At 49.3% G+C, this 20,219-nt stretch overlaps 1 protein-coding gene across 3 annotated transcripts in view; it reads right to left on the bottom strand.

Annotated features, from left to right (window-relative positions):
* LOC149856507 (rho GTPase-activating protein 39-like) overlaps positions 1–20,219 on the bottom strand; it is a 154,905-nt gene that overhangs the window by 57,579 nt on the left and 77,107 nt on the right. For all 3 annotated transcript variants that reach the window (XR_016444405.1, XM_090064352.1, XM_090064353.1), the window contains exon 3: positions 18,539–19,835. Coding sequence is in view for 2 of the 3 variants with exons in the window: in XM_090064352.1 (XP_089920478.1) it covers positions 18,539–19,835 (1,297 nt within the window). In the remaining variant the exon portion in view is untranslated. The remainder of the gene's footprint in view (positions 1–18,538; positions 19,836–20,219) is intronic.

The raw sequence follows: 20,219 nt of genomic DNA, 5'->3' as shown, positions 1-20,219 counted from the left end.
AGCTGTATAGTGACAAAAAAAAAAAGGTCTTGTGTACAGGGAATTGTTGGAATCTACTCTCCTGCACAGAATCTAGCAGACACAGCAGCAGGGCTGGCATTCAGCTCGTAAAGCAGGTTTAAGGACAAAGCTATCCTCTTTCCCTGTCCCCTTGCAGGTATAGGACATGGAATTTATTTCCAAAGTTGGCCCAAGACTTTAGGTGCAAACCCAGGACAGCTCCCAGGTCACTTCCTTTTACAGCTTCCCTTTGTTGAAACTCCAGTCCTATAGTTAGATCCTGCCCCTATTTTTCCAGATCTATACCAAAAAAATCATTATAAACACTTAGGACCAAGTTCTAATTCACTCCAAGGCACCTTCATTCTGGCATTTCACCTCTTAAAATTTGGCATTTTACCTCAGGAAAGTAATTCTGATTAACAGCATTGTAGATGCTTACGCTTCCAAACACTGACAGACTCTCAAGATTCCCTAATCATTCATCCAGTGACTGTCAAAGACATAAATAGACCTGACACCAAGGAACATAACCCAGAATGCCCAAACCCCAGGAGACTATTGCAACCACTATATTATGAAGTCAGGGTCCTTCTTGCTTGCTCTCTTTTTGGCCCCAGGCGTCTCGCACTTTTGACTGCTCAGAGGAGTAGAGTACTTATAGCCTGATAGTTAGAACACTCTTCTGAGAAACAGGTGTGGGTTTGAATCCATTCAAGATAAGGTGGGCCTAGAATCAAGTTTCCCACCCCATGCTAATAAGTGCTCTTGCTACTAAACTCTAACACCATGACCACCATTTTCTATTGAGCTGCATGTGGCCCTGAACCCTGCAAACCTAAGGGACCACCTCTTCTCAGAATGGCCCCTAACACCAGCCAAGAGCAACCTCCTGCAAGTAGCATTTGTCTGCCAAGTTCATTTGGCAAGAACATGAGAGAGGTCATTCTTGGTAGTTCCTCCTCAGCTCTGGAATTGTTTCCTCCTTAAGGCTCATCAGAGCCTGAGCCTGGATATCTTCTGGAAGCATTTTATGTTCTTATTTAAAGTAGACTTTTAGCAGGTGGGGTTCAGTTCTGTGATATTGTTTGGGGAACTATTACTATTTTATTTCAATATTTTAACCATTTTATAATTTATCTTATTTTTATTGAAAGCTTCCCTGGACCTTTTGAAAAGCATGGTGTATAAACCAAATAAATACAAAAATAAATAATGTACACTCTCAGCCTCAAACAGTTGCACATCAAGGTCTGTCATCACTTAAAAAATGGGGGATGGAAGCAGAGCATGTGTATTGCCCAGGCTGAGAATCACTAGCCTAATACAGCAAGCATTTGACTAGAATATGATGTGTATAAGAATAAGTCTTAAGGAGCCGGGTGCTGTCACCTGGGGCCAGCAGAGCCAGGGCAGATAAGCTGGTGAGGGGGACCTGCTGCCCTGAAACCGGGGTGAGGGAGAGTCCCCGCATCAGTTGATCTGCCATGGGCCCTGCACCCACCTGGAGCTGGTTCCAGTACGGGGCTGGGGCAGATCAGCTCATGTGGGACTTGCTGTCACCATCCTGGGGTGGGGGAGGGTCTCTGAACCAGCTGATGTGCACCTGCCTGGAGCTGGCTCCAGTATGGGGCTGGGGTAGATCAGCTAGTGCGGGCACCCACTGCCCTGATCCTGGGGCAGGAGAGGGTCCCCGCACCAGCTGACATGCACCCGCCTGGAGCTGGCTCTGGTACAGGGCTGGGGCAGATCAGCAGGGTCCCCACACAAACTGATCTGCCCCTGCCCTGGCCCTGTACTGGAGCCAGTTCCAGGCAGGTGTGGGGTCTGGGGCAGATGAGCTCATGCAGGGACCTTCCCCTGCCCCAGGATTGGGGAGGCAGGTCCCCACACCAGCAGATCTGCCCCAGCTCCACTGGCCACAGGCAGCAGTACCTGGCTCCTGTCAGCCAGCAGGCAGATCAGGGGCCCGCTGGCACCCCCAGGAGGGCTGCGGGGTCTGTGCCAGAGTCCTCGCAGGGTGCATGTCCTCATCTGTCTGCTGGCTTACCGGAGCCAGCTGCCACCACCTGGGGCCAGCTGCCACCACCTGGGGCCAGCGGCAGCACTGATCTTTCCGGTACTGCGTGCAGGCTGCACCCAGCACCAGTCTGTCATTGGCAGATCAGGGGCCTGCAACCCTGGGAGGATGCTGGCACAGTCCCCGCAACCCTCCTGGGGGTGCAGGCAAGCCCCCACTCTGCCTGCTGGATGACAGGAGCCAGGTGTTGCCAGCTGGAGCCAGCACTGAAGCCAGTAAGCCTGGCTTCGAAATGCAAAACGTTTCAAAACCTTAAAAACTTTTCACGTTCCCTTATTTTGTTTCAAAGCTGTTTCGAATACTTTTGCTTCATTTTGATTTCACTGTTTCAAGCCTGAATCTTATCGAAACAGCTTCAAAACAAAACACCAGATACAATTTTGCACAGCCCTACTTTAAACCAACACCCCTACAACTAACACCCCTACATTCTGCCTAAATCCTGTTTAAGTAATTATGGGGTTGATTAGAATCTGGCCCTTAATGTTAAAAGCAAGTTCAGCTTTTGAGAGCTTTTATCCTGAGAACTCTTGTGCTACCCGATTCAAACTTCACATGATAAATTTTACTCAGGATCCTCTACTAGCACAACAGTTTCCAGGATTATCTCTGCTGTTTTCTTCCCTCTGCCAGCATGGCCCTGATATTCTTACCATAGTGTCTATGCCTTATCCCACGCAACCTATGCAATCCTTCATACTCCTGGACCTTTGTCTCCCATAGCTCAGCTCCCATATATCACAACATCCAGCCAGTTTCCCTAGTCATCCTGAGACTCCTTGACTGTACATGGCCTCAAAACTAATACATGCTTGTCACCTGGTGAACATAGTTACACAGGCCACCAAGACCTTCTGCCTTTGACTGGCTTCTGTAAATCGTTCCACTATCCCTAGGACAGTTTAAACAAAATTTGGACACACACACGCACGCGCGCGCACAAGAATCTGGTTCAAGATTAGCACCACGTGTGGGATAATAGCAGTAGACCTATGCGAATAGGGAAGTATTTGATTCCGATTCGGCTGATTCAGAAATTTGAATCACTGTACTGAATTGATTCAACCTAATCGGCTTTGGAAGATTCAGCGCTGATTCAGACAGATTCAGTGATTCGACCATAGACTATAATGGGGAATCACTGAAATGCCAATAACTTTGTCATTTTTTGGCAGATTTGGATATAAACATCAGGGATGGTAGCCCCTTCCGCAGGCATGAGGCCTGCCAAGGTTTAAGGAGATAGGTGCAGGAATTTCTGGGAAACTGCACCTCAAAATGTTCAAAGCAAAACTCATGATATCTGCGACTGCGTGTGTGTGTTAAGGCACACTGAGATGAAAACAGCAGGCATGGTAGCCCCTTCTAAGACCAGGAAGCCTGCCAGGTTTCAAGGAGATAGGTGCAGGAATTTCTGGGAAACTGCACCTCAAAATGTTCAAAGCAAAACTCATGATATCTGCGACTGCGTGTGTGTGTTAAGGCACACTGAGATGAAAACAGCAGGCATGGTAGCCCCTTCTAAGACCAGGAAGCCTGCCAGGTTTCAAGGAGATGGGTGCAGGGGTTTCTGGGAAACTGCACCTCAAGCTTCTGAAAGCAAAACTTGTGACACGTGTGACTGTGCATGTGTTAAGGCACAGAGGGATGAAACCAGCAGGGATGGTAACCTGTAACAGGGGACCGTCTCAGTGCCAGTTAGACCTCCGCCTGCCCACCTGTTTGTGAACTAGCTGCCTGCCCCTCTTTTCCTGCCATGCCTTGATGGAAAACTGATTCAGATGTTTTCCAAGCAGGAAGATGCCCGGAACAAAGATATAAGGGGTGGGTCTAAATCCAGTGCCAACAACATCCGCTCCACAGCTCCGTACCTCCCCTTACATTGCGGCCCATACCTTGCAGGTTGCATCCTTCACCTCCTCCAGTTGTGGTTCCTTCTCTGGGACCTTTGGCTCCCCCTTAAGCCCTGGCCCCGTCTTCAGGACAGTTGGAATCCCAAGCCTCTTGCTCTGGCCATTCCTTTCGGTAAGCCCCTAGTCCACTGACCCTGCTTCGGGTCCTGGCCCCAGCACAGACCAGTCTAGGGTATCTCTGATATCTTTTATTAGACCAACTGAATAGTTAGAGAAATATATCTTAGCAAACTTTCAGGTTTAAAAACCCTTTGTCAGGCTGAGGAAGCATCTAATTGGAGGGTGTGTGCGCTCTTCCTGGATGGAATGAATAGTAAAGAAGCCAGAGGCTGGCATGCAATGCAGGCAAGAAGTTAGTAAAAATGTAAATTGAGGTGTTGGTGGGGGAGGGATAGGCTGGGGCCGGGGAGAGCAGAAGGGGGATGTAACAGGTGAAAGTGGAGAGGTAGCTGGGGAGTCAGATGTCAGGTAGGTTATAGTGTTCATAAATCCAATGTCTAGGTTGAATTTATGAGTTTCTGTCTCTAGGAGGTTGATGAGGTAAAAGTCATACTCATCTGTGAAAAGTGGTTTGTAAATTCCAACAAGCACTGAACCTCACTAATCTCATCACCAGAAGCAAACCTCCTACAGCCCAAAACACACCAAATGGATACAGACCATGCCATGACAAGAAATGCAAAACCTGCCAACATACTAATTCAATCCATTACAGACAAGAATACACACTACCTGTGGGGTCACATTTCTCACAAAAAGCCACTCTGTCTCCAATCTCTCAGGCCTAATCCTCAAAAGGGAATTTACAAACCACTTTTCATAGACGAGCCTATGAACTTCACTTCGTCAACCTCCTAGATACAGAAACTCACAGACTCAATATCGACATTGGATTTATGACACACTATAACCTACCAGGCATCTGACTCCCCAGGTACCTCTCCACTTTCACCTGCTACATGTCCCTTCCCCCACCCTCCCAGCCTGTCCCTCACCCCCTGACACCTCAATTTACATTTTCACTAACTGGCTTTCTTGCCTGCACTGCATGCCAGCCTCTGGCTTATTCACTATTCATTCCATCCAGGAAGAGCAGGGGGCCTTCCCAGTGCAGGTGAGATCTCAGCCTGCCCACCTGTTTCTCAACCAACTGCCCGCCCCTCTTTTAACTGCCACACCTTGATAGAAAACTGATTCAGATGTTTCCCAGGTGGGAGGCTGTCCATTTAGGCCCCTGATGTCTAGGGGTGACATGCATCCGTTCCGCAGCTCCATACCTCCCCTAACACTGTGGTCCATGCTTTGCAGATGCCCTCCCAGATAGCTAAGCTCATCTGGAGCCTCACAACTTCACTACAACCAGCAAGCCTCAGGTGTCTCAAAGATCTTACAGGTCTGAGTTTTCCCTAGCCAGGACTGTGAATGCATGTGGTGGCTGGAGGTTATAAGGAAACTCCTACCCACCTTTTACCAAGGAAGTTTTCAGTCCTGGCCTCTCTTGGGGGCTGCCATGCACTGGCAGTCCCACCAGCCTTCCAGCCCAGGCAGAGTGCAATTTTAGGTCACGCCCAGGACCTGGGGTCTCCTCCTTCCCCAAAGCCCCAGCCCATATCTCCAAGTTTGTCCTGGCATGGGAGCTCAGCAGGGAGATGTTCTTCCTCTACTGGCTGGTGATGAAGCGAGTACCCTCTCCAGCTCTGACAGCAGAGCATTAAATGATTTTAAAAAAAGGAAAGGAAAGGAAATACGTGCAGATGGAGTTAGGAGGGTGGCACTCACTCTGTCTGCAGGTGAAGCCTGGGGAACCCCAGCAGTGGGAGGTTCACCTTCAGGAACACAAACATTTCTCATGTGCGTGGATGAGCTCTATCTGACTCAAGAAGTCTATGGGCCGACAAGAGATAAAGCGCTGCTCGACCTGGTAATGGCAATGGGGGATGACCTAACCAGCAACCTAATGATTGAAGGGAAACTGGGTGACAGTGACCGCAAGATAATCACCTTCGCCATAAGCTGTAAAGCTGGCAAGTCAATTGGCAATACAGGAGTCCTCGACTTCAAGAAAGCTGACTTTGACAAGCTCAGCAGGCTTTTCAGAGAGGCCCTACGGGACCATGACCCAAACAGGAGGGGAGTTCAGGATAAGTGGTTGCTCCTCAAGGGAGTGATCCTGGATGCATAAGCAAAGTCTATCCCATATTGGAGGAAAGGCAGCAAAAGGACAGCAACCCCCTTGGCTCTCCAGGGAACTAGCGGATCTCCTGCAGCTAAAAAGAAAGACCTCCAAAGGATGGAGGACTGGATCCACCTCCAAGGAGGAATACTCTGCATTGGTCTGGACCTGCAGGGAGCGAACCAGGAAAGCCAAGGCTGCGACTCCATCCTAAGGGGAACCTCCATCCTCCATCAAGGACTCCATCCTAAGGGGAACCAATGGTCCAATCTGTCACTCTGTGTCCTGGTCATGGCAGGTCTGCTGCATGCCCAGAGTGAGGATTTGCGACATCAGAGACCATCCCAAAAATCATCAAGCCCTCTGACTACTACCCACCAGTTGTAGTCCATGTGGAACAAATAATACATCCAAGGTCAAGTCGGACAACATCATGGAGGAGTACAAGGCCTTGGGACACCAACTCAAGAAGATGGGAGCTCAAGGGTATTTTCCTCCATTCTCCTGGTAAGTGGATGGGGTAGGTGTCATGAGGCCTGCACTGATGTGGTTAACCAGTGGCTTCAGATCTGGTGCCACGAGGCGGGCTTCGGGTTTTTTGACAATGACCCATGTTTTTGTATGGAGGGCATGCTGGGGAGGGATGGGTTTCATCTCTCCCATTAGGGCAGACGTATTTTTTCTTCCAGGTTGGCTAATCTTGTATGGCGGGCTTTAAACTAGTTTTGCTTGGGGAAGGGACCGCTCGTAGAGAGGATGCTTCACCAGCATGCAGGGTGACAAGAGAAAGGGATGCCCAGGTAAGCAACAATGTCCTGGGAGTAGGGGGCCACAACAGTCCTGTGAGTGGTGGGGAGGCGTGTGCACCCTCAGGAGTCCTCAAGTGCGTCTACGCTGAAGATTGTAGTATGAGGAACAAGTGGGAGGAACTGTGTCTCCTGATTGAGAGTAAGAATCCAGATAGGGCTCATAGAAACCTGGTAGGACCCCACTCACGACTGGGCAATGGACATTCAGGGATACACCCTATATAGAAGGGACAGGACAGAGAGGAAGAGGGGGGGTTGCACTCTATGTCAAAGCACCTCCCAACATCAAGGATTAGCTTTGGGTTAGAGGAGGGTTGGGAGGAGACACTGAGAGTCAAACTACAAGGGAGGCGTGGCAAAAGGGACCGTATGGTGGGTATCTACTACAGACCACCCAACCGGGGGAAGAGTTGGACCGGGACTTCTCCAGTCAGCTTATGGAGGTGGTTAGGTCAAGGGATGTTATTGTCATGGGTGACCTAAACCACCCAGAAATTGGCTGGGAGGAGCAGACAGTTGGGTCTGACCACTCGTGTAGGTTCCCGGCTATATTACAGGACCTTCACCTTATCCAGGAGGTGCACAGCCCCACTAGGGGTAATGCCTTGCTGGACCTGGTTCTGGCCACTGGGAATGACCTGGTGAGGGGACTGCAGGTCCTTGACCACCTGGGCAATAGTGATCATCACCTGCACGAATTCACTATCCAGCGCAGGGTGTCAAGGGCTTACAGGAAGACTAAAGCCCTTGACTTCTGAAGGGCCAACTTCAATGAGCTTCAGAGATTAGTGGGGGAGGCACTGAGGGCCCAGAAGGTAGAGGAGATGGGAGTCCATGAGGGATAGTCGTACCTTAAGAGGACAATCCTCCAGGCCCAAAGGGTAACAGTCCTTGAGAGACTCAGTGCTCAGAAACCCCCTTGGCTCAGCAAAGGCATTCAGGAATGCCTGAGGACTAAAAGGGGGGCATACAACCAGTGGAAGGGAGGAGCTATCACCAAGGAGGAGTACTCCTCCTCTGCCCAGGAGTGTAGGATGGCTATTAGGAAGGCCAAGGCAGAGATGGAACTATCCCTGAGATTCTAGGGACAATCGGGGATAGCTCTGTCAGGCCTTGGGTCAGCGCAGATGTAGTTAAGGATCTTCTGGAAGGGCTGGACACTTTTAAATCTGCAGGTCCAGATGCCCTCCACCCAAGGGTGTTGAGGGAGTTGGCAGGGTTCATTGTGGAGCCCTTGGCCCAGCTGTATGAGCATTCATGGTCATCTGGCCAGGTACTGAAGGATTGGAAACTAGCTAATGTGTTCCCAATTTTTAAGAAAGAGAGGAAGGAGGACTCAAGTACCTATAGGCCCGTAAACCTCACCTCGGTGCTCGGGAAGATCTTGGAGAGAATCATCAAGGAGCACATCTGTGGGGGGCCAGCAGGGGAGATCATGCTCAGAATGGGTTTATCAAAGGCAAGTCCTGCCCGACCAACCTGATTGCCTTTTACTACCAAGTAACTAAATCCTTGGGTGATGGTGTTGCCATGGATGTAGTCTTTCTAGACTTTTAAGAAGACCTTTGACACTGTCTCTCACCCCATTCTCATCAATAAATTAGGTGACTCTGGCATTGATGCCATCACAGTTGGATGGCTAAAAAATTGGCTAATGGGGCGCACCCAGAAAGTAGTGGTGGACAGGTCGTACTCAACCTGATGAGAAGTGAGCAGTGGGGTCCCCCAGGGCTGAGTCCTTGGGCCCTCACTGTTTAACATCTTCATCAGCGACTTGGACAAGGGGGTGGAAAGCACGCTGTCCAAGTTTGCTGATGACACTAAGATGTGGGGCGAGGTGGATACACATGAAGGGAGAGAGAGGCTGCCACTAGATTTAGACAGAACTACAAAAGTGGGCAGACAAGAATAGGATGGGGTTCAACGTACACAAATGCAGGGTGCTGCACCTTGGGAGAAGGAATCCACAGCATACAAAGAAGCTGGGGAATTCCCCTCTTGAAAGCACAGAGGTGGAAAGGGATCTTGAGCATGATGAACATAAGCCGCCAAGGCCAGACTGCAGCCACCAAGGCCAGCCATACCTTGTCATGCATCCAAAGATGCATCTCAAGCCAGTCCAGAGAGGTGATACTCTCCATCTATGCAACATTGGTAAGGCCGCAATTGGAGTACTGTGTCCAGTACTGGGCGCCGCACTTTAAAATAAAGATGTGGCCAGCCTGGAGAGAGTTCAGAGGTGAGAGGGTAGCAGGACAGGCCCTGTAAGGAGAGACTGAAGGACCTGAACCTATTCAGCCTCAGCAAGAGGAGGCTGAGGGGGGACCTGGTGGCTCCCTACAAACTCATCAGGGGAGATCATCAGTAAATAGGAAGAGCCCTATTCTCCCCAGCACCACCTGGGGTGACAAGGAACAATGGTAATAAGCTGATGGAGAATAGGTTTAGGTTAGAGATCAGAAGGCAATATTTTATAGTTAGGGTGGCCAGAATCTGGAATCAACTTCCCAGGGAAGTGGTCCTCACCCCTACCTTGGGTAAATTCCAAAAGAGGTTAGATGATCACCTGCCTGGGGTCTTGTGAACCCAGTGTTCATTCCTGCCTGTGGCAGGGGGTCAGGCTAGATGATCTGATCAGGTCCCTTCTGACCCTAGCTACTATGAAACTATGAGATGCCTTCCAGAGAACACCTGGCTCTAGGGCAGGGGTGTCCAGTCTTTTTGAATGTAGGGCCAGATCATGAACATTTGATCACCCAGTGGGCCAGCGAGCCATATTCAAAGACCTCACAGGAAGCAGTATATGTCACCCCACCCCTAAACAAAAGTACAATGTTTAGTTTCATTTCCCATTGCAGCACCTCAGGCCTCAGAAAACAGCTTGGAGGGCCGCATGGTGGCCCGCGGGCTGTATGTTGGACAAGCCTGCTCTAGGGGAACTTTGGGGGGTGTAAAGCAGAAACTTAGATTCCCCCTCATTCCCCAGAATTTCTTTTGCTAGGGTGCTCAGGTGCCCTGCTTCCAGATCCAGTTCCTCCTCTGGCACTGGGAGGCTCATGCTGGGAGATGAAATTGGGGTGGACGAGACTGTCAAGCTGGTAGCTATTTCTGGTGTTAGGGGAGGTGGTACAGGTGCAGGGACATGTACTCCTCCCACCTCTTTGGTCCCACTGGCAGCAAAAGACTCATCATTGCCAGGAAAGAGGATGTGTCTATGATTAGTGGGGGACAGGGGACTTGCAGCTCTTCCCCTATTCCCTCTAGCCCCTCTCCCTCTCCTGCCAGAAGACCTGGCACCTGCCTTTCCAGCACGCTTCATATTAATCTTTGCTGTGCTGAAAAATGTGTGCGCGCAACTATAATATCTCTTCTCTGATTTACTGTATTTGTGTGTAACTAATATCTCTTCTTCTCTCTGTTTATTATATGTGCGAGTGTGTGTAATGTGTGTGCTTTCCTGCACAGTGATGGATCACACTGCCAGGGAAAACACAGCTTTCTTTTTAAGAAGTGTGGGGGGGGGAAATAACAAAAACAAATTAAGAGGTTTTGGGGAGAAGAATAAGTTGAAAGAAATGGATTGGATAGGGATAAATAGAGGGATTCTAGGCAATGGTATTAGTAAGCTGCATCCAATCCTTTCCAAGAAGATAGACTAGCAAGAGACTGACTAGGAAGCCAAGCTCAGGCAGAAACAGCTCACAAAATGGACAGAAAGGCTTCAGACAGAGGCTTATATGTCATTTCTATGTCCCTCCCCCAGAGCACTGTGATTGGAGGGGGACTTGAAGAAAGCTCACAGTCACTGGCCAGCTACAGATACCAGTCTTTCCCTCCCTGCCCACCCCCTTCTCAGTATCTGTTCCCCTGCAAGACTGTCTTCTGAATCTCCAAATCGATTCAGAGGCTCCAACTCGATTCGGAGCGTTTTTTTCCCTTGATTCGATTTGGATTCAGTGATTCAGCCTCTGAATCGAGCTGAATCTTCTCCAAATCGAATCATGACCAAAGCTTTGCACACTCCTAAATAGCAGCCCAGGTCAGACTGTCCTAGATTCCTTCTAGATATATGTATTTCAGGAATGTATGTTTCTAAGGCGCTCCATGTTCTTTCTTGGCAGGGTAGCCTCTTTTGTGAAATTATTGGCCAAAGACATAGATGTCATAGCCAGGACCTGCACACAGCTATTTGGGTACCAAATCTGACATTTGACTTTCTGCAACAAGCTTGGTAATGTAAAATACAAAGTACAATCTAGGACAAGACTATGGGTTGTTCTAGGGAAAGATCATAGGAAAATAGAACTGGAAGGGACCTCATGAGGTCATCTAGTCCAGCCCCACTGTTCAAGGTGGGATTCATCTAGACTAAACCATCCCAGAGAAGTAACTGTCTAACCTGCTCTTGAAAAATTCCAAGGACGGAGATTCCATAGCTTCTCTAGGTAGCTTGTTCCAGTGCTTCACTACCCTTATAGTCAGAAAGTTCTTTCCTAATCTCCAACTAAAATTTCTTCTGTTGAAGTTCGAGGCCATTGCTCTTATTCATGTCCCCTACAGACACAGAACATAGCCCATTTCCACCCTCTTTATAATCACCCTTCAGGTATTCTTTTAGCCTTTGCTCATAAACCTTGCTAATCAGGCCCCTCATTTTTTGTTGCTTTCCACTGGACTCTTTACAATCTGTCCATGTATTTCTTGAAGTATGGGGCCCAAAACTGGACATGGTACTTCAGGTGAGGCATCAATGCTGAATAAAGAGGAAGAATCTTAATTTGCAAGTGACACTCTTGTTAATACAACCCAGTATGTTTGGGCTTCTTTGGCAAAAAGAGCACACTGTTGGCTCATATTCAGCTTATGGTCCACTGTACTTTTCAAGTCCTTCTCTGCAATACTGAAGTCAAGCCAATTATTCCCCAATCTGTAATAACAGGTTATAATGTGATAACAAATCAAGACACATGTTCTCACTTTTTCTGCAGGGACAATGAGGCTTGTTTAGGCAGAGGGGCCATAAAGAATGTTACCTTGCCCTCCACCCTGACTTCAAGGCCTAGAACAGAACTGCAACGAACACATTACTGCCTTTGTCCAAACTTCAGCTATCCTAAAACACAAAGACTGCTTACAGAATTAAAAAAAACAAACAAATGGCCCTTTACTTAAAGCTCAGTGCACCCCCACACCAAGTGCAGTGTATGCTCAGAAGAGGCATTACGTTAGTTGGACCCAGTTCCCCCAAAGTCTGTATAGATTGGACACGTCAGCACAGCTTTTTGGCACTTTTATCTAATAGCTGACTGAATCAGTGAGATGGGGCTATCCCGGGGCCTGTCACAGTGTTGACCCGCCCACCTGTCCTGGGCAGTCCCATCACCTAACTCACCTGCCATGCCTTATTATCATATAAATAAATAGATAGTTTTAGGTAGGAGGCTGCCCTTTGTCTGCCCTGATGCCAAGGTCATTACACAAAACTCCAACCTTCCCTTATGTCCCAGGCCTTGCAGATGGCATCCTAAGTTCTTAACAGCTTTGGCCCCACACTGGGCCTCATAACATTCGAGTCTGGACCCCAACTAGATCCCTCCTAATCAGGTGTCTACTCCACCCTCATTCTGGGCTGTCAAGCTCCTTGAACCCTTCCCCCTCTCAGTAGTGGCCCCCTCTCTGGGACCTTTGGCCACACAGGCCATAGCCCCACCTCTAGGCCAGTCGGGACCCCAGGACCACTGGCTCTAGGCATCCCTCATGGTGGGCACTCTGGCCCTTTTGACCCTTCTGGTCCTGGCCCCAGTATTGACCAGGTGAGGGTACCTTGGGTCAGGGTTCTGAGTAGCTAGCCCATTCCTTCTTATACAGGTCCACCTTCTTGAGCCTCTCCCAACAACACTAGGCCTTACAGTGCATGGGCCTCAGGCCTCTGATAGTCATGCCCATACCCCCAAGCCTGTTCCTACTACAGGGTTACCCACCAGGATGTATGGGCTGGGGTTATAAGGCGCCCCTACCCGCCTTCCACTGGGAAGGCAACTGGCCTGGCATTTCTGGGGAGCTGCCCTGCCACAGACAGTCCCACCAAGCCATCCTTCCCCAGCAGAGTGCAGTTTCCAGTTATACCCAGGACCAATGCAGGCCTGCTTGCCTTGGTCTTTTCCCATCTGGGCTATATATTGTTCTTGGGCTGCTCATTGCAGCCTCCTACTGCTGGCTGCCTCCCACTGGCCCAACTCTCAAAACCCCACACTGGATGCCTCCCATCCACAGGCTGAGTTTCAGCCTCTTTCATTTCAGCCTACTGTCTCACTGAGTCTTTCTTCCCCTTGACAGAGATGCCCCCACATTGAGGGGACCTTCAGCCTCAGGTTTTGGCCCTGCCTCCAGGCCAGCTGGGATGCCAGATAGCTCAGCTCATCATGGCCCAGGCCTACTCCTTACACTGGGCTTACTTCGGCCTTCCAACCCTGGCCCTCTTGCATTGACCAGTCGGGGTTCATTTGTCTCAGCCACACAATAGCCAACCCTCCTTAGACAACAGGGGTCCCCTTCTGGGCCCCACCATATACAGCCTTCTTACACTGGGCTTGCATAGAGCCCTAGAGATCTTAACAACACAGCTCTGCTCTCAACTGGGCTCACCTGAGCCCCAGGCCTCACCCCTGCCTGTCCTAAATCAGGGGCTTGCCTAGCCCCTGCATAGACCTGCAAATAATAAGACCCTTCCCAGGCTGGACCCTGTTCTCTTTGGGCCCAACACCTTCTCTCTGGGGCTTGGGATCTCACTGGGCCCCAAGGAGCCTCTTCCACCCCCACAGTTTCTCCCTAGACCTCTGGGTGCACCTGGGACCAGTAGATCTTAAGCTGGAGATGTTATCACAGCAGCATCCCAACAACAACTCCCAGCTTTGCCTGCAAGGGCCTGCTCTTATGCCGTGGCCCTACAGCTCAGACCCAATCAGATGGCCAGCTGGGTGTCTTGTAACTGCCTGACTGCCTCTGCAGTTACCTGCAGGATGCCACTTATTCTGCTCAAACTGTTCAGCTATTAGATAAAGTACCAAAAAGCTCCACTAAAGTGCCCAATCTACACAGACACTGCGGAGCTAAGTCAAACTAACATGCTTCCTCTTCCAGTAAAGCACTGGTGAGGGAGGGTTTCATGTCTCTCAGAGGCCATAGCTTTTATGCATGGGCAATTAAATTAGGATACTACCAGTCACTCACTCTACCTTATCTCCTTTCACCATCCTTAGTCATGATCATTTCTTCTGCTTTCTTACTTTTGTTTTGTTAACACTTAACATTGGCTACCAGTCTATCTCCCTAGGGTTGTTCTACAATTCCACCCTGGATCCTCTCTAATCCATCCTCCAAGCCCTTTACTTCATTGAAATGGCACCCTAAAGAAGGACACTTTGTTCCCAAAAGCTAATCAAACTTCTTTCCCAGCTATACAGTTGGCATAATAAAAGATAACACAGAAACCCTTACCTCTTATACTAAGAGCAAGCGATTTAACAGACACAGTGATCAGCAGGGATCTGGGTTTTCAGTTTCCCCAAGGAAAAACAGAAAACCACGGGTTTCCCTGTTTTATCAGAGAAAAAAAACAGATTTTACCTTTTAGCAGAGAAACCTCTGGATTTCTCACTTTTGCAAAGAGCTCTGCAGGCTGGCATAATTCTAGCCTGCAAAACCTGATTGCAAAAAGGGCGTGTTACCTGTCAGCTGTGTTCTTGGGGAATCCTGGCATAAAGGACTCAGCCCTCCTCCCCCCCCCCCGAAAGGACTTACAAAACAAAATTAAGATGCAGTGGGAGATGCACCTAAACCCCTCCAGACCAGGGTGATAGAAGTGAAGCAACACCCTGGTCTCATTTACATCAGAGATGGAACTGGATGGCAACTTATTTACATGGGAGATGGGACAGGAAAGCACCTTTGTTAGCATTCAGAATGGAGAACAGAGATTCCAAAGCAAGGACTGCACTGAATTCTGGGACCAGAGAAACAGGAAAGCACTGCATGATGAGGGATCTCTGCTCCAAATGTTAATCAACCCATGTCTGCACCTACCCAGCTCAGCATTTATCAGACCAATTCTAGTAATGACTCCTTTATTGGTACCCAAAACACTGAATCTGCCTGTGTGTATTGTAAGCTTCCTCATAGTAATGCCACCCATAGCCAGAAGTGATCAGTTCCTATTATCCAGCATATGAGCTGGATACAGCTGTTCACCCAGAAACAAGCCTACTGTTCTCCCTTGAGACACTGTTAGTTCTCTACAAAAACCCCAACCCAAGCTTGGATCGAAAAGCTGCACCAGTTCCACTCCTTTTCTGCCTGGAATCCCTTCACTGGTCGTGCTGAGGACTCTGCCTGTCTGCAAGCTCCAACAAATACCTGGGAACATCAACTGGTTCAAGCTTCACTGAGTGGTGAGATTCCAACTCTTTCTCTCTCTCTGACTCCAGGAACCTGACTTTTGCTTTCTTACTCCAGGCACAGCTTTCTAAACCTTGACTTTTTCTGATCAAACTTGAGCTAGACTTCCCCAAATACCTAACTGAAACTATATAATATTGTAACTATTTGTCTCTCTTGTATGGCTATTACTACTAGTATCATCATAAGCTATCATATCATAAGGTATCGTATGGCTATTACTACTGGTATCATCATAAGCTCATATACCTGGCAATAAATAACTGTTATGGTTAAGCTGGTTGCTATATTCTCTCTCTGAACCTCATTTATTCTTCCTTCCCCTGGACTTCCCCATTTGCTCTGCAGCAACACTTCTTTTACCTAAGCCAAAGATCCCTGTAATGCCCAAAACTATGGTGGGGTCTGCTCATAAAGGAAGTTACCAGGTGTGGCGAGGCACTGCTGGTGCCTGCCACTTCAATGGCTGAGCCAAGCACTTGCTGTGCTTAATTGTGGCAGCCATTTTAGATCCATTGCTGCCTATATATGCAGGGCAGTTTGCTGTTGGTAGGGCAGGCAGTAATACTGCATGGTTGCTAGGCTGGAAGTAACTTCCTGGAGGTAAGAGCAGGAGCTGTAGGGGATGGTTTGGAGGCTCCTGGTCCTGGCCCTGCCAGGAGTAGGTGGCCTGGTGGGGCTCTCAGTGGCGCAGGAGCCCCAGGAAATGGCAGGCTATTTACCACCCCAGTGAAAGGTGAGTAGGAGCACCTTAACCCCAGCCCTCACCTTTGGGTGGGCCATATTCCATCAGAGCAGGGTAGAGTAGGTAAGCTTCTGGAGGCACCTGAGCCTGCTGGGGGAGTGACCCTGCAGGGCCAGGCATGCTTCCAGGAGCACCTGAGCTGGGAATCGGGGACCCTGACCTCTAAGTGCATGCAGGTGGTGAAAACCCATCCAAAGCACTCAACTGGTCAATGCTGGGGCCAGGACCGGAAGGGTTTAAAGGGCCAGGGGCCCACTGCGAGGGAAGCCCATGAAAAGCAAAGAAGCTTGGGGCCTTGACTGGCCTGAGACAGGATCAGGGCTTACAGAAGCCGAAGGTCCCATGATTGGGGGCCACAGCTAATGGGTGATGGGGATGGTTCAGCCAACTGCCTGAGATGCCATCTGTGAGGCTTGGACCACAGTGAAGGGGTGGAACGGAGCTGTAGATAGCCACCCCCACCATATTGGGGTGTAAATGGGCAGCCTCCTGCCTTAACAACTTAATTAACAAGGCAAGGTAGGAGAGAGAGGTGGGGAAACTAGCCCTGTGGCTAGTCAGGGACCCCCAATTTGCCATACTAGGACCACTGTGACAAGATTGGGATGTGCTGAATTTTGGGCACATGAGGGTATTAGCTGCAAGTGATTGGACCCAGCCCGCTCAGACATACTCTGTTAGCGTGTGTGTATGTGTATCTAACTAAATTTATTATTGTCCTACTGAAATAAGGGATGAACTGACTTCAAGGCAAATGAGTGTCAGCCTGTCAATGCTGAATAATGCAACCTGACTCAGATGTGCTCTGTCAACCCATGTGCTTGTGTCTGACTGCATTTTATTGTTGCCCTGATGAACTGAGTCCAAGGCATATGAGGGTGTTAGCCTGTCAATGCTGAATAACTCAGCCTGGCTCAGGCATGCCTTGTTAATCTGTGTGTATATGTGCGTATATGTGTTTAACTGATTTGGTGGTTGGAGGAACCCATCCCACTGAAACTGAGTCTTGCAACATAGCTCCACTGGGGGTGAGGACTTGTAGAAGGAAGAGATACAGCTCCATAAAGAAACACAAGTAACACAAAAGCAGCACACTGATAGAATTACAGAGACCCCAGAAATATACCCCTAGTAAATGAGCACACCCCACAGTGATAGGCAAATCTGGTAACAGGTGGCAAACTCCCAACCCTGTCTAGAGGGGGAAAGGGTGGGGGCCTCAGGCTCTTAGTTACCTAAGTTTTGGCTCAGACTCACTTTTCTTCCTGGAGCCTGTGAGGTAAGTGGGCTTCCAGGGGGCTGGGCGGTTGCAGGTAAAGGGTGCAGGGGGCACCAGCGGGCTGGGGGAGAACTTGACTGGGGGAAAAGCTGGCTGTGGGAAGCTGACTGGGGGATGAGGAAGCAAGGAAGTGTTAGGGAAAGACATGAAATGTCTGCCCACCCGGTGGTATGTGGACCATGAGCGGCACACTGTCAACCCAAGCGGGCTTCGTGCCTCCATGTGCGGCTTCCCTTAAGGGCCAATACTGCGTCACTCTGGGTTCACATGCCGCCAGGTGAGCAGACACTCTTGCAGGAAGCTGGTTAGGGGCTGAGGGAGTGGCGAGATGTTCGAGAAAGCTCCAGATGGAGTGCCTACCTGTCCAGCAGTGCATGGACCTGGAGTAGAGCAGTATTGTCCTTTCAGGGAAGCTGCACATGGAGGCACAGAGCCTGCTCAGGCTGATGCGCCACTGGCCAGAAGGGTACTCCATGTGCAGCTTTCCCCATCACCTCCCTGCTACCTCAGCTCCCTCCAGCATCCTGCAGGAGTGACTGTCTGGCTGGCAGCATGTGGACCCAGAGTAGCACGCTATCAGCCCTTTGGGGAAACTACACACAGAGCACACCCATCCTGCCCCCGCCCCCTGCACAGATCTGAGGTGCACAGGTACCCCTCTTCTCCCCGGGAGTGCATGCTGCTGCTGGGACCCAGTCCTGCCCCCACCCGAGCCCATAACAGGCAGGCAGCAGTGGGGGAGCTAGCTCTGTGCTCCTTCTGCTGCAGCAGCCACTGCCTTCTGTTGGGGGCAGGGAGCTGTGGACCTGGGTCCCTAGCCTCATAGTCCTAGCAGCTGGGGGCCCCCTCTGGCAGGGCTGGGGGGGCAGGGGCTGTGGGTGGGGGGCAAGAGGCAGAAGCAGGGCTGTGGGGGAGAGTGAGGAGCACCAGTAGGGCTGAGGAGGGGCTGTTGTGAGAGAAGTGAGGGGCACGAGCTGGGCCGGGGGGGCTCTGGCAGGCCTTTAATTTTATTCACAGATTTTCGGGGTTTCATCAGAGAATTTGATAAATTTGGAAAACCAGGATCCGCAGTGATCAGTAAATACCTGAGAGGAGGTTCCTGCAGTATTTGATGAAAACAAACTTGTCTGGCTGGTCACATTCTTTTCTAGGAAGTACATTTTTTCATAAGTCCTCTTCTGTCTCACTGTGCCCTGCTGCATGGGTGGATCATTAGGGAAGCTTCCCTTACTCTCCATGCCCTGTCTACCTAAAGACCTGTTGTTTGATGTTATATTGTCTCTTGAGTTCCGGATGACCGATTTTTTTAACTGGTCTGACTGAAACCTAACTTGACTACTTTCTGCTGAGAGGGTGTTCTCCAACACTTCTGCATCTAGACTTGCTTTGCTTCTTCTGCAGGCTGCAGATCTGCCCACCACAGCACGCATCTCTGCAGTCAACTTATCATTCAAAACACTGAGTTCACGGGTACTGCCCAGAGAACAAGGTCTTCTCTGCTCTGCAAGGTGATTCTTTTCTTTCCTCTTTCTCAAACGTGGAGAAGGCCCTGTAGAGTAGCCAGAATCTTGTTGACTTATGACAGTTAGATACTCTTGAGTTTGAAGGTTGTTCTGCCAACTCTGGTGGGCCTCAATATTCCTGAGAACATTTGCTTCCAAAATCCTCCAAGACTGTTTGAAGCTGTCTTCTGAAGTAAGCTGACAGAACTGCAGTTTAGTAGAGCCATCAGCTTCCCCACAAAGAGGGTGAAAATGCTTGGAAGACTGGTCAATATTGACCATATACTTAATGTATTCTCTCCCAGCAGGGCTATATTCTGAGGTAGAAGAATTTTTCACCTGTTTATTTAAAGCCTGCTGCTGCAATAATTTTACTGGTTGGAGATGTTTTTTTAAGTTACTGCTTGGTGACATTTGTGAAGACGTTCCATCCTCATTCACATTCTCAGTGTCCATATCTACAGGAGGCTCATCATAAATTGTGGAATCTAGTGATGGCTCATCATATATTGGTGCTGGAGAGGAAAACTTGGGAGACGAAAGCTCTGGTGTCCCTGTTCGACCTACTGGAGGAGACTGAGAAGTAGGTTCATTTGTTAGTACGAAACAAAATCCACCATTCTCAGTCTTTTTAATCTGCATAGACCATTTCCTTTCTGCTGACGATGTTGGTTTCACAGCTCCTGGGTTCTGGGCTATGAATTGAGTCTGGGCATGTGTGACTGGTTTTGTAAATAGACATTTCTGACTTCTGGTTTCTGGAGTGTTCTGGGTTTGAAATGAATTATTTGATGAAGCTTGCACCTGTTTTGAACTGTTGACTTTGACCAATGTGGTTGGTTCAGTGCCTGGCAAAGGCTGCTGGTGAGCAGTATTTTCTCTGGAGAAAGAAACAAAAGAAAGTTATGTAGGAAAAGAAACGAACAAATGTAATTCAGATCTAATAAACTAGTCAGAAATGGGTGCACTAGCTTCAGGTTCTGACCAGACATCAAACTGCAATTGAACAGCATCAGCTATATAAACTCTGCGTACTCAAAAACGTACAGCTACTTCCACCTGACAATATTCAGGGCTGTATACATCCCCTGGGCACACGTAGTGAAGTCAATGAAGTTGCCCAAAGGACAAGTCAATGCGGCTCATAGAATTCTCATGACACTGTATATATGCTGCATCCCAAAGGCATAATCAGGAGCGGGGCATGGGAGATATGTGGGCAGCAGTGCAGACAGGCTACAACGGGGAGTGCTGTAGGAGATGA

The sequence above is a fragment of the Crocodylus siamensis genome, chromosome 10 (assembly GCF_052110815.1).
Source record: "Crocodylus siamensis isolate JL-2025a chromosome 10, ASM5211081v1, whole genome shotgun sequence".
Classification (NCBI taxonomy): domain Eukaryota; kingdom Metazoa; phylum Chordata; order Crocodylia; family Crocodylidae; genus Crocodylus; species Crocodylus siamensis.
Note: the sequence above shows the minus strand (reverse complement) of the source record. Positions and strands in the feature narration are given on the sequence as shown.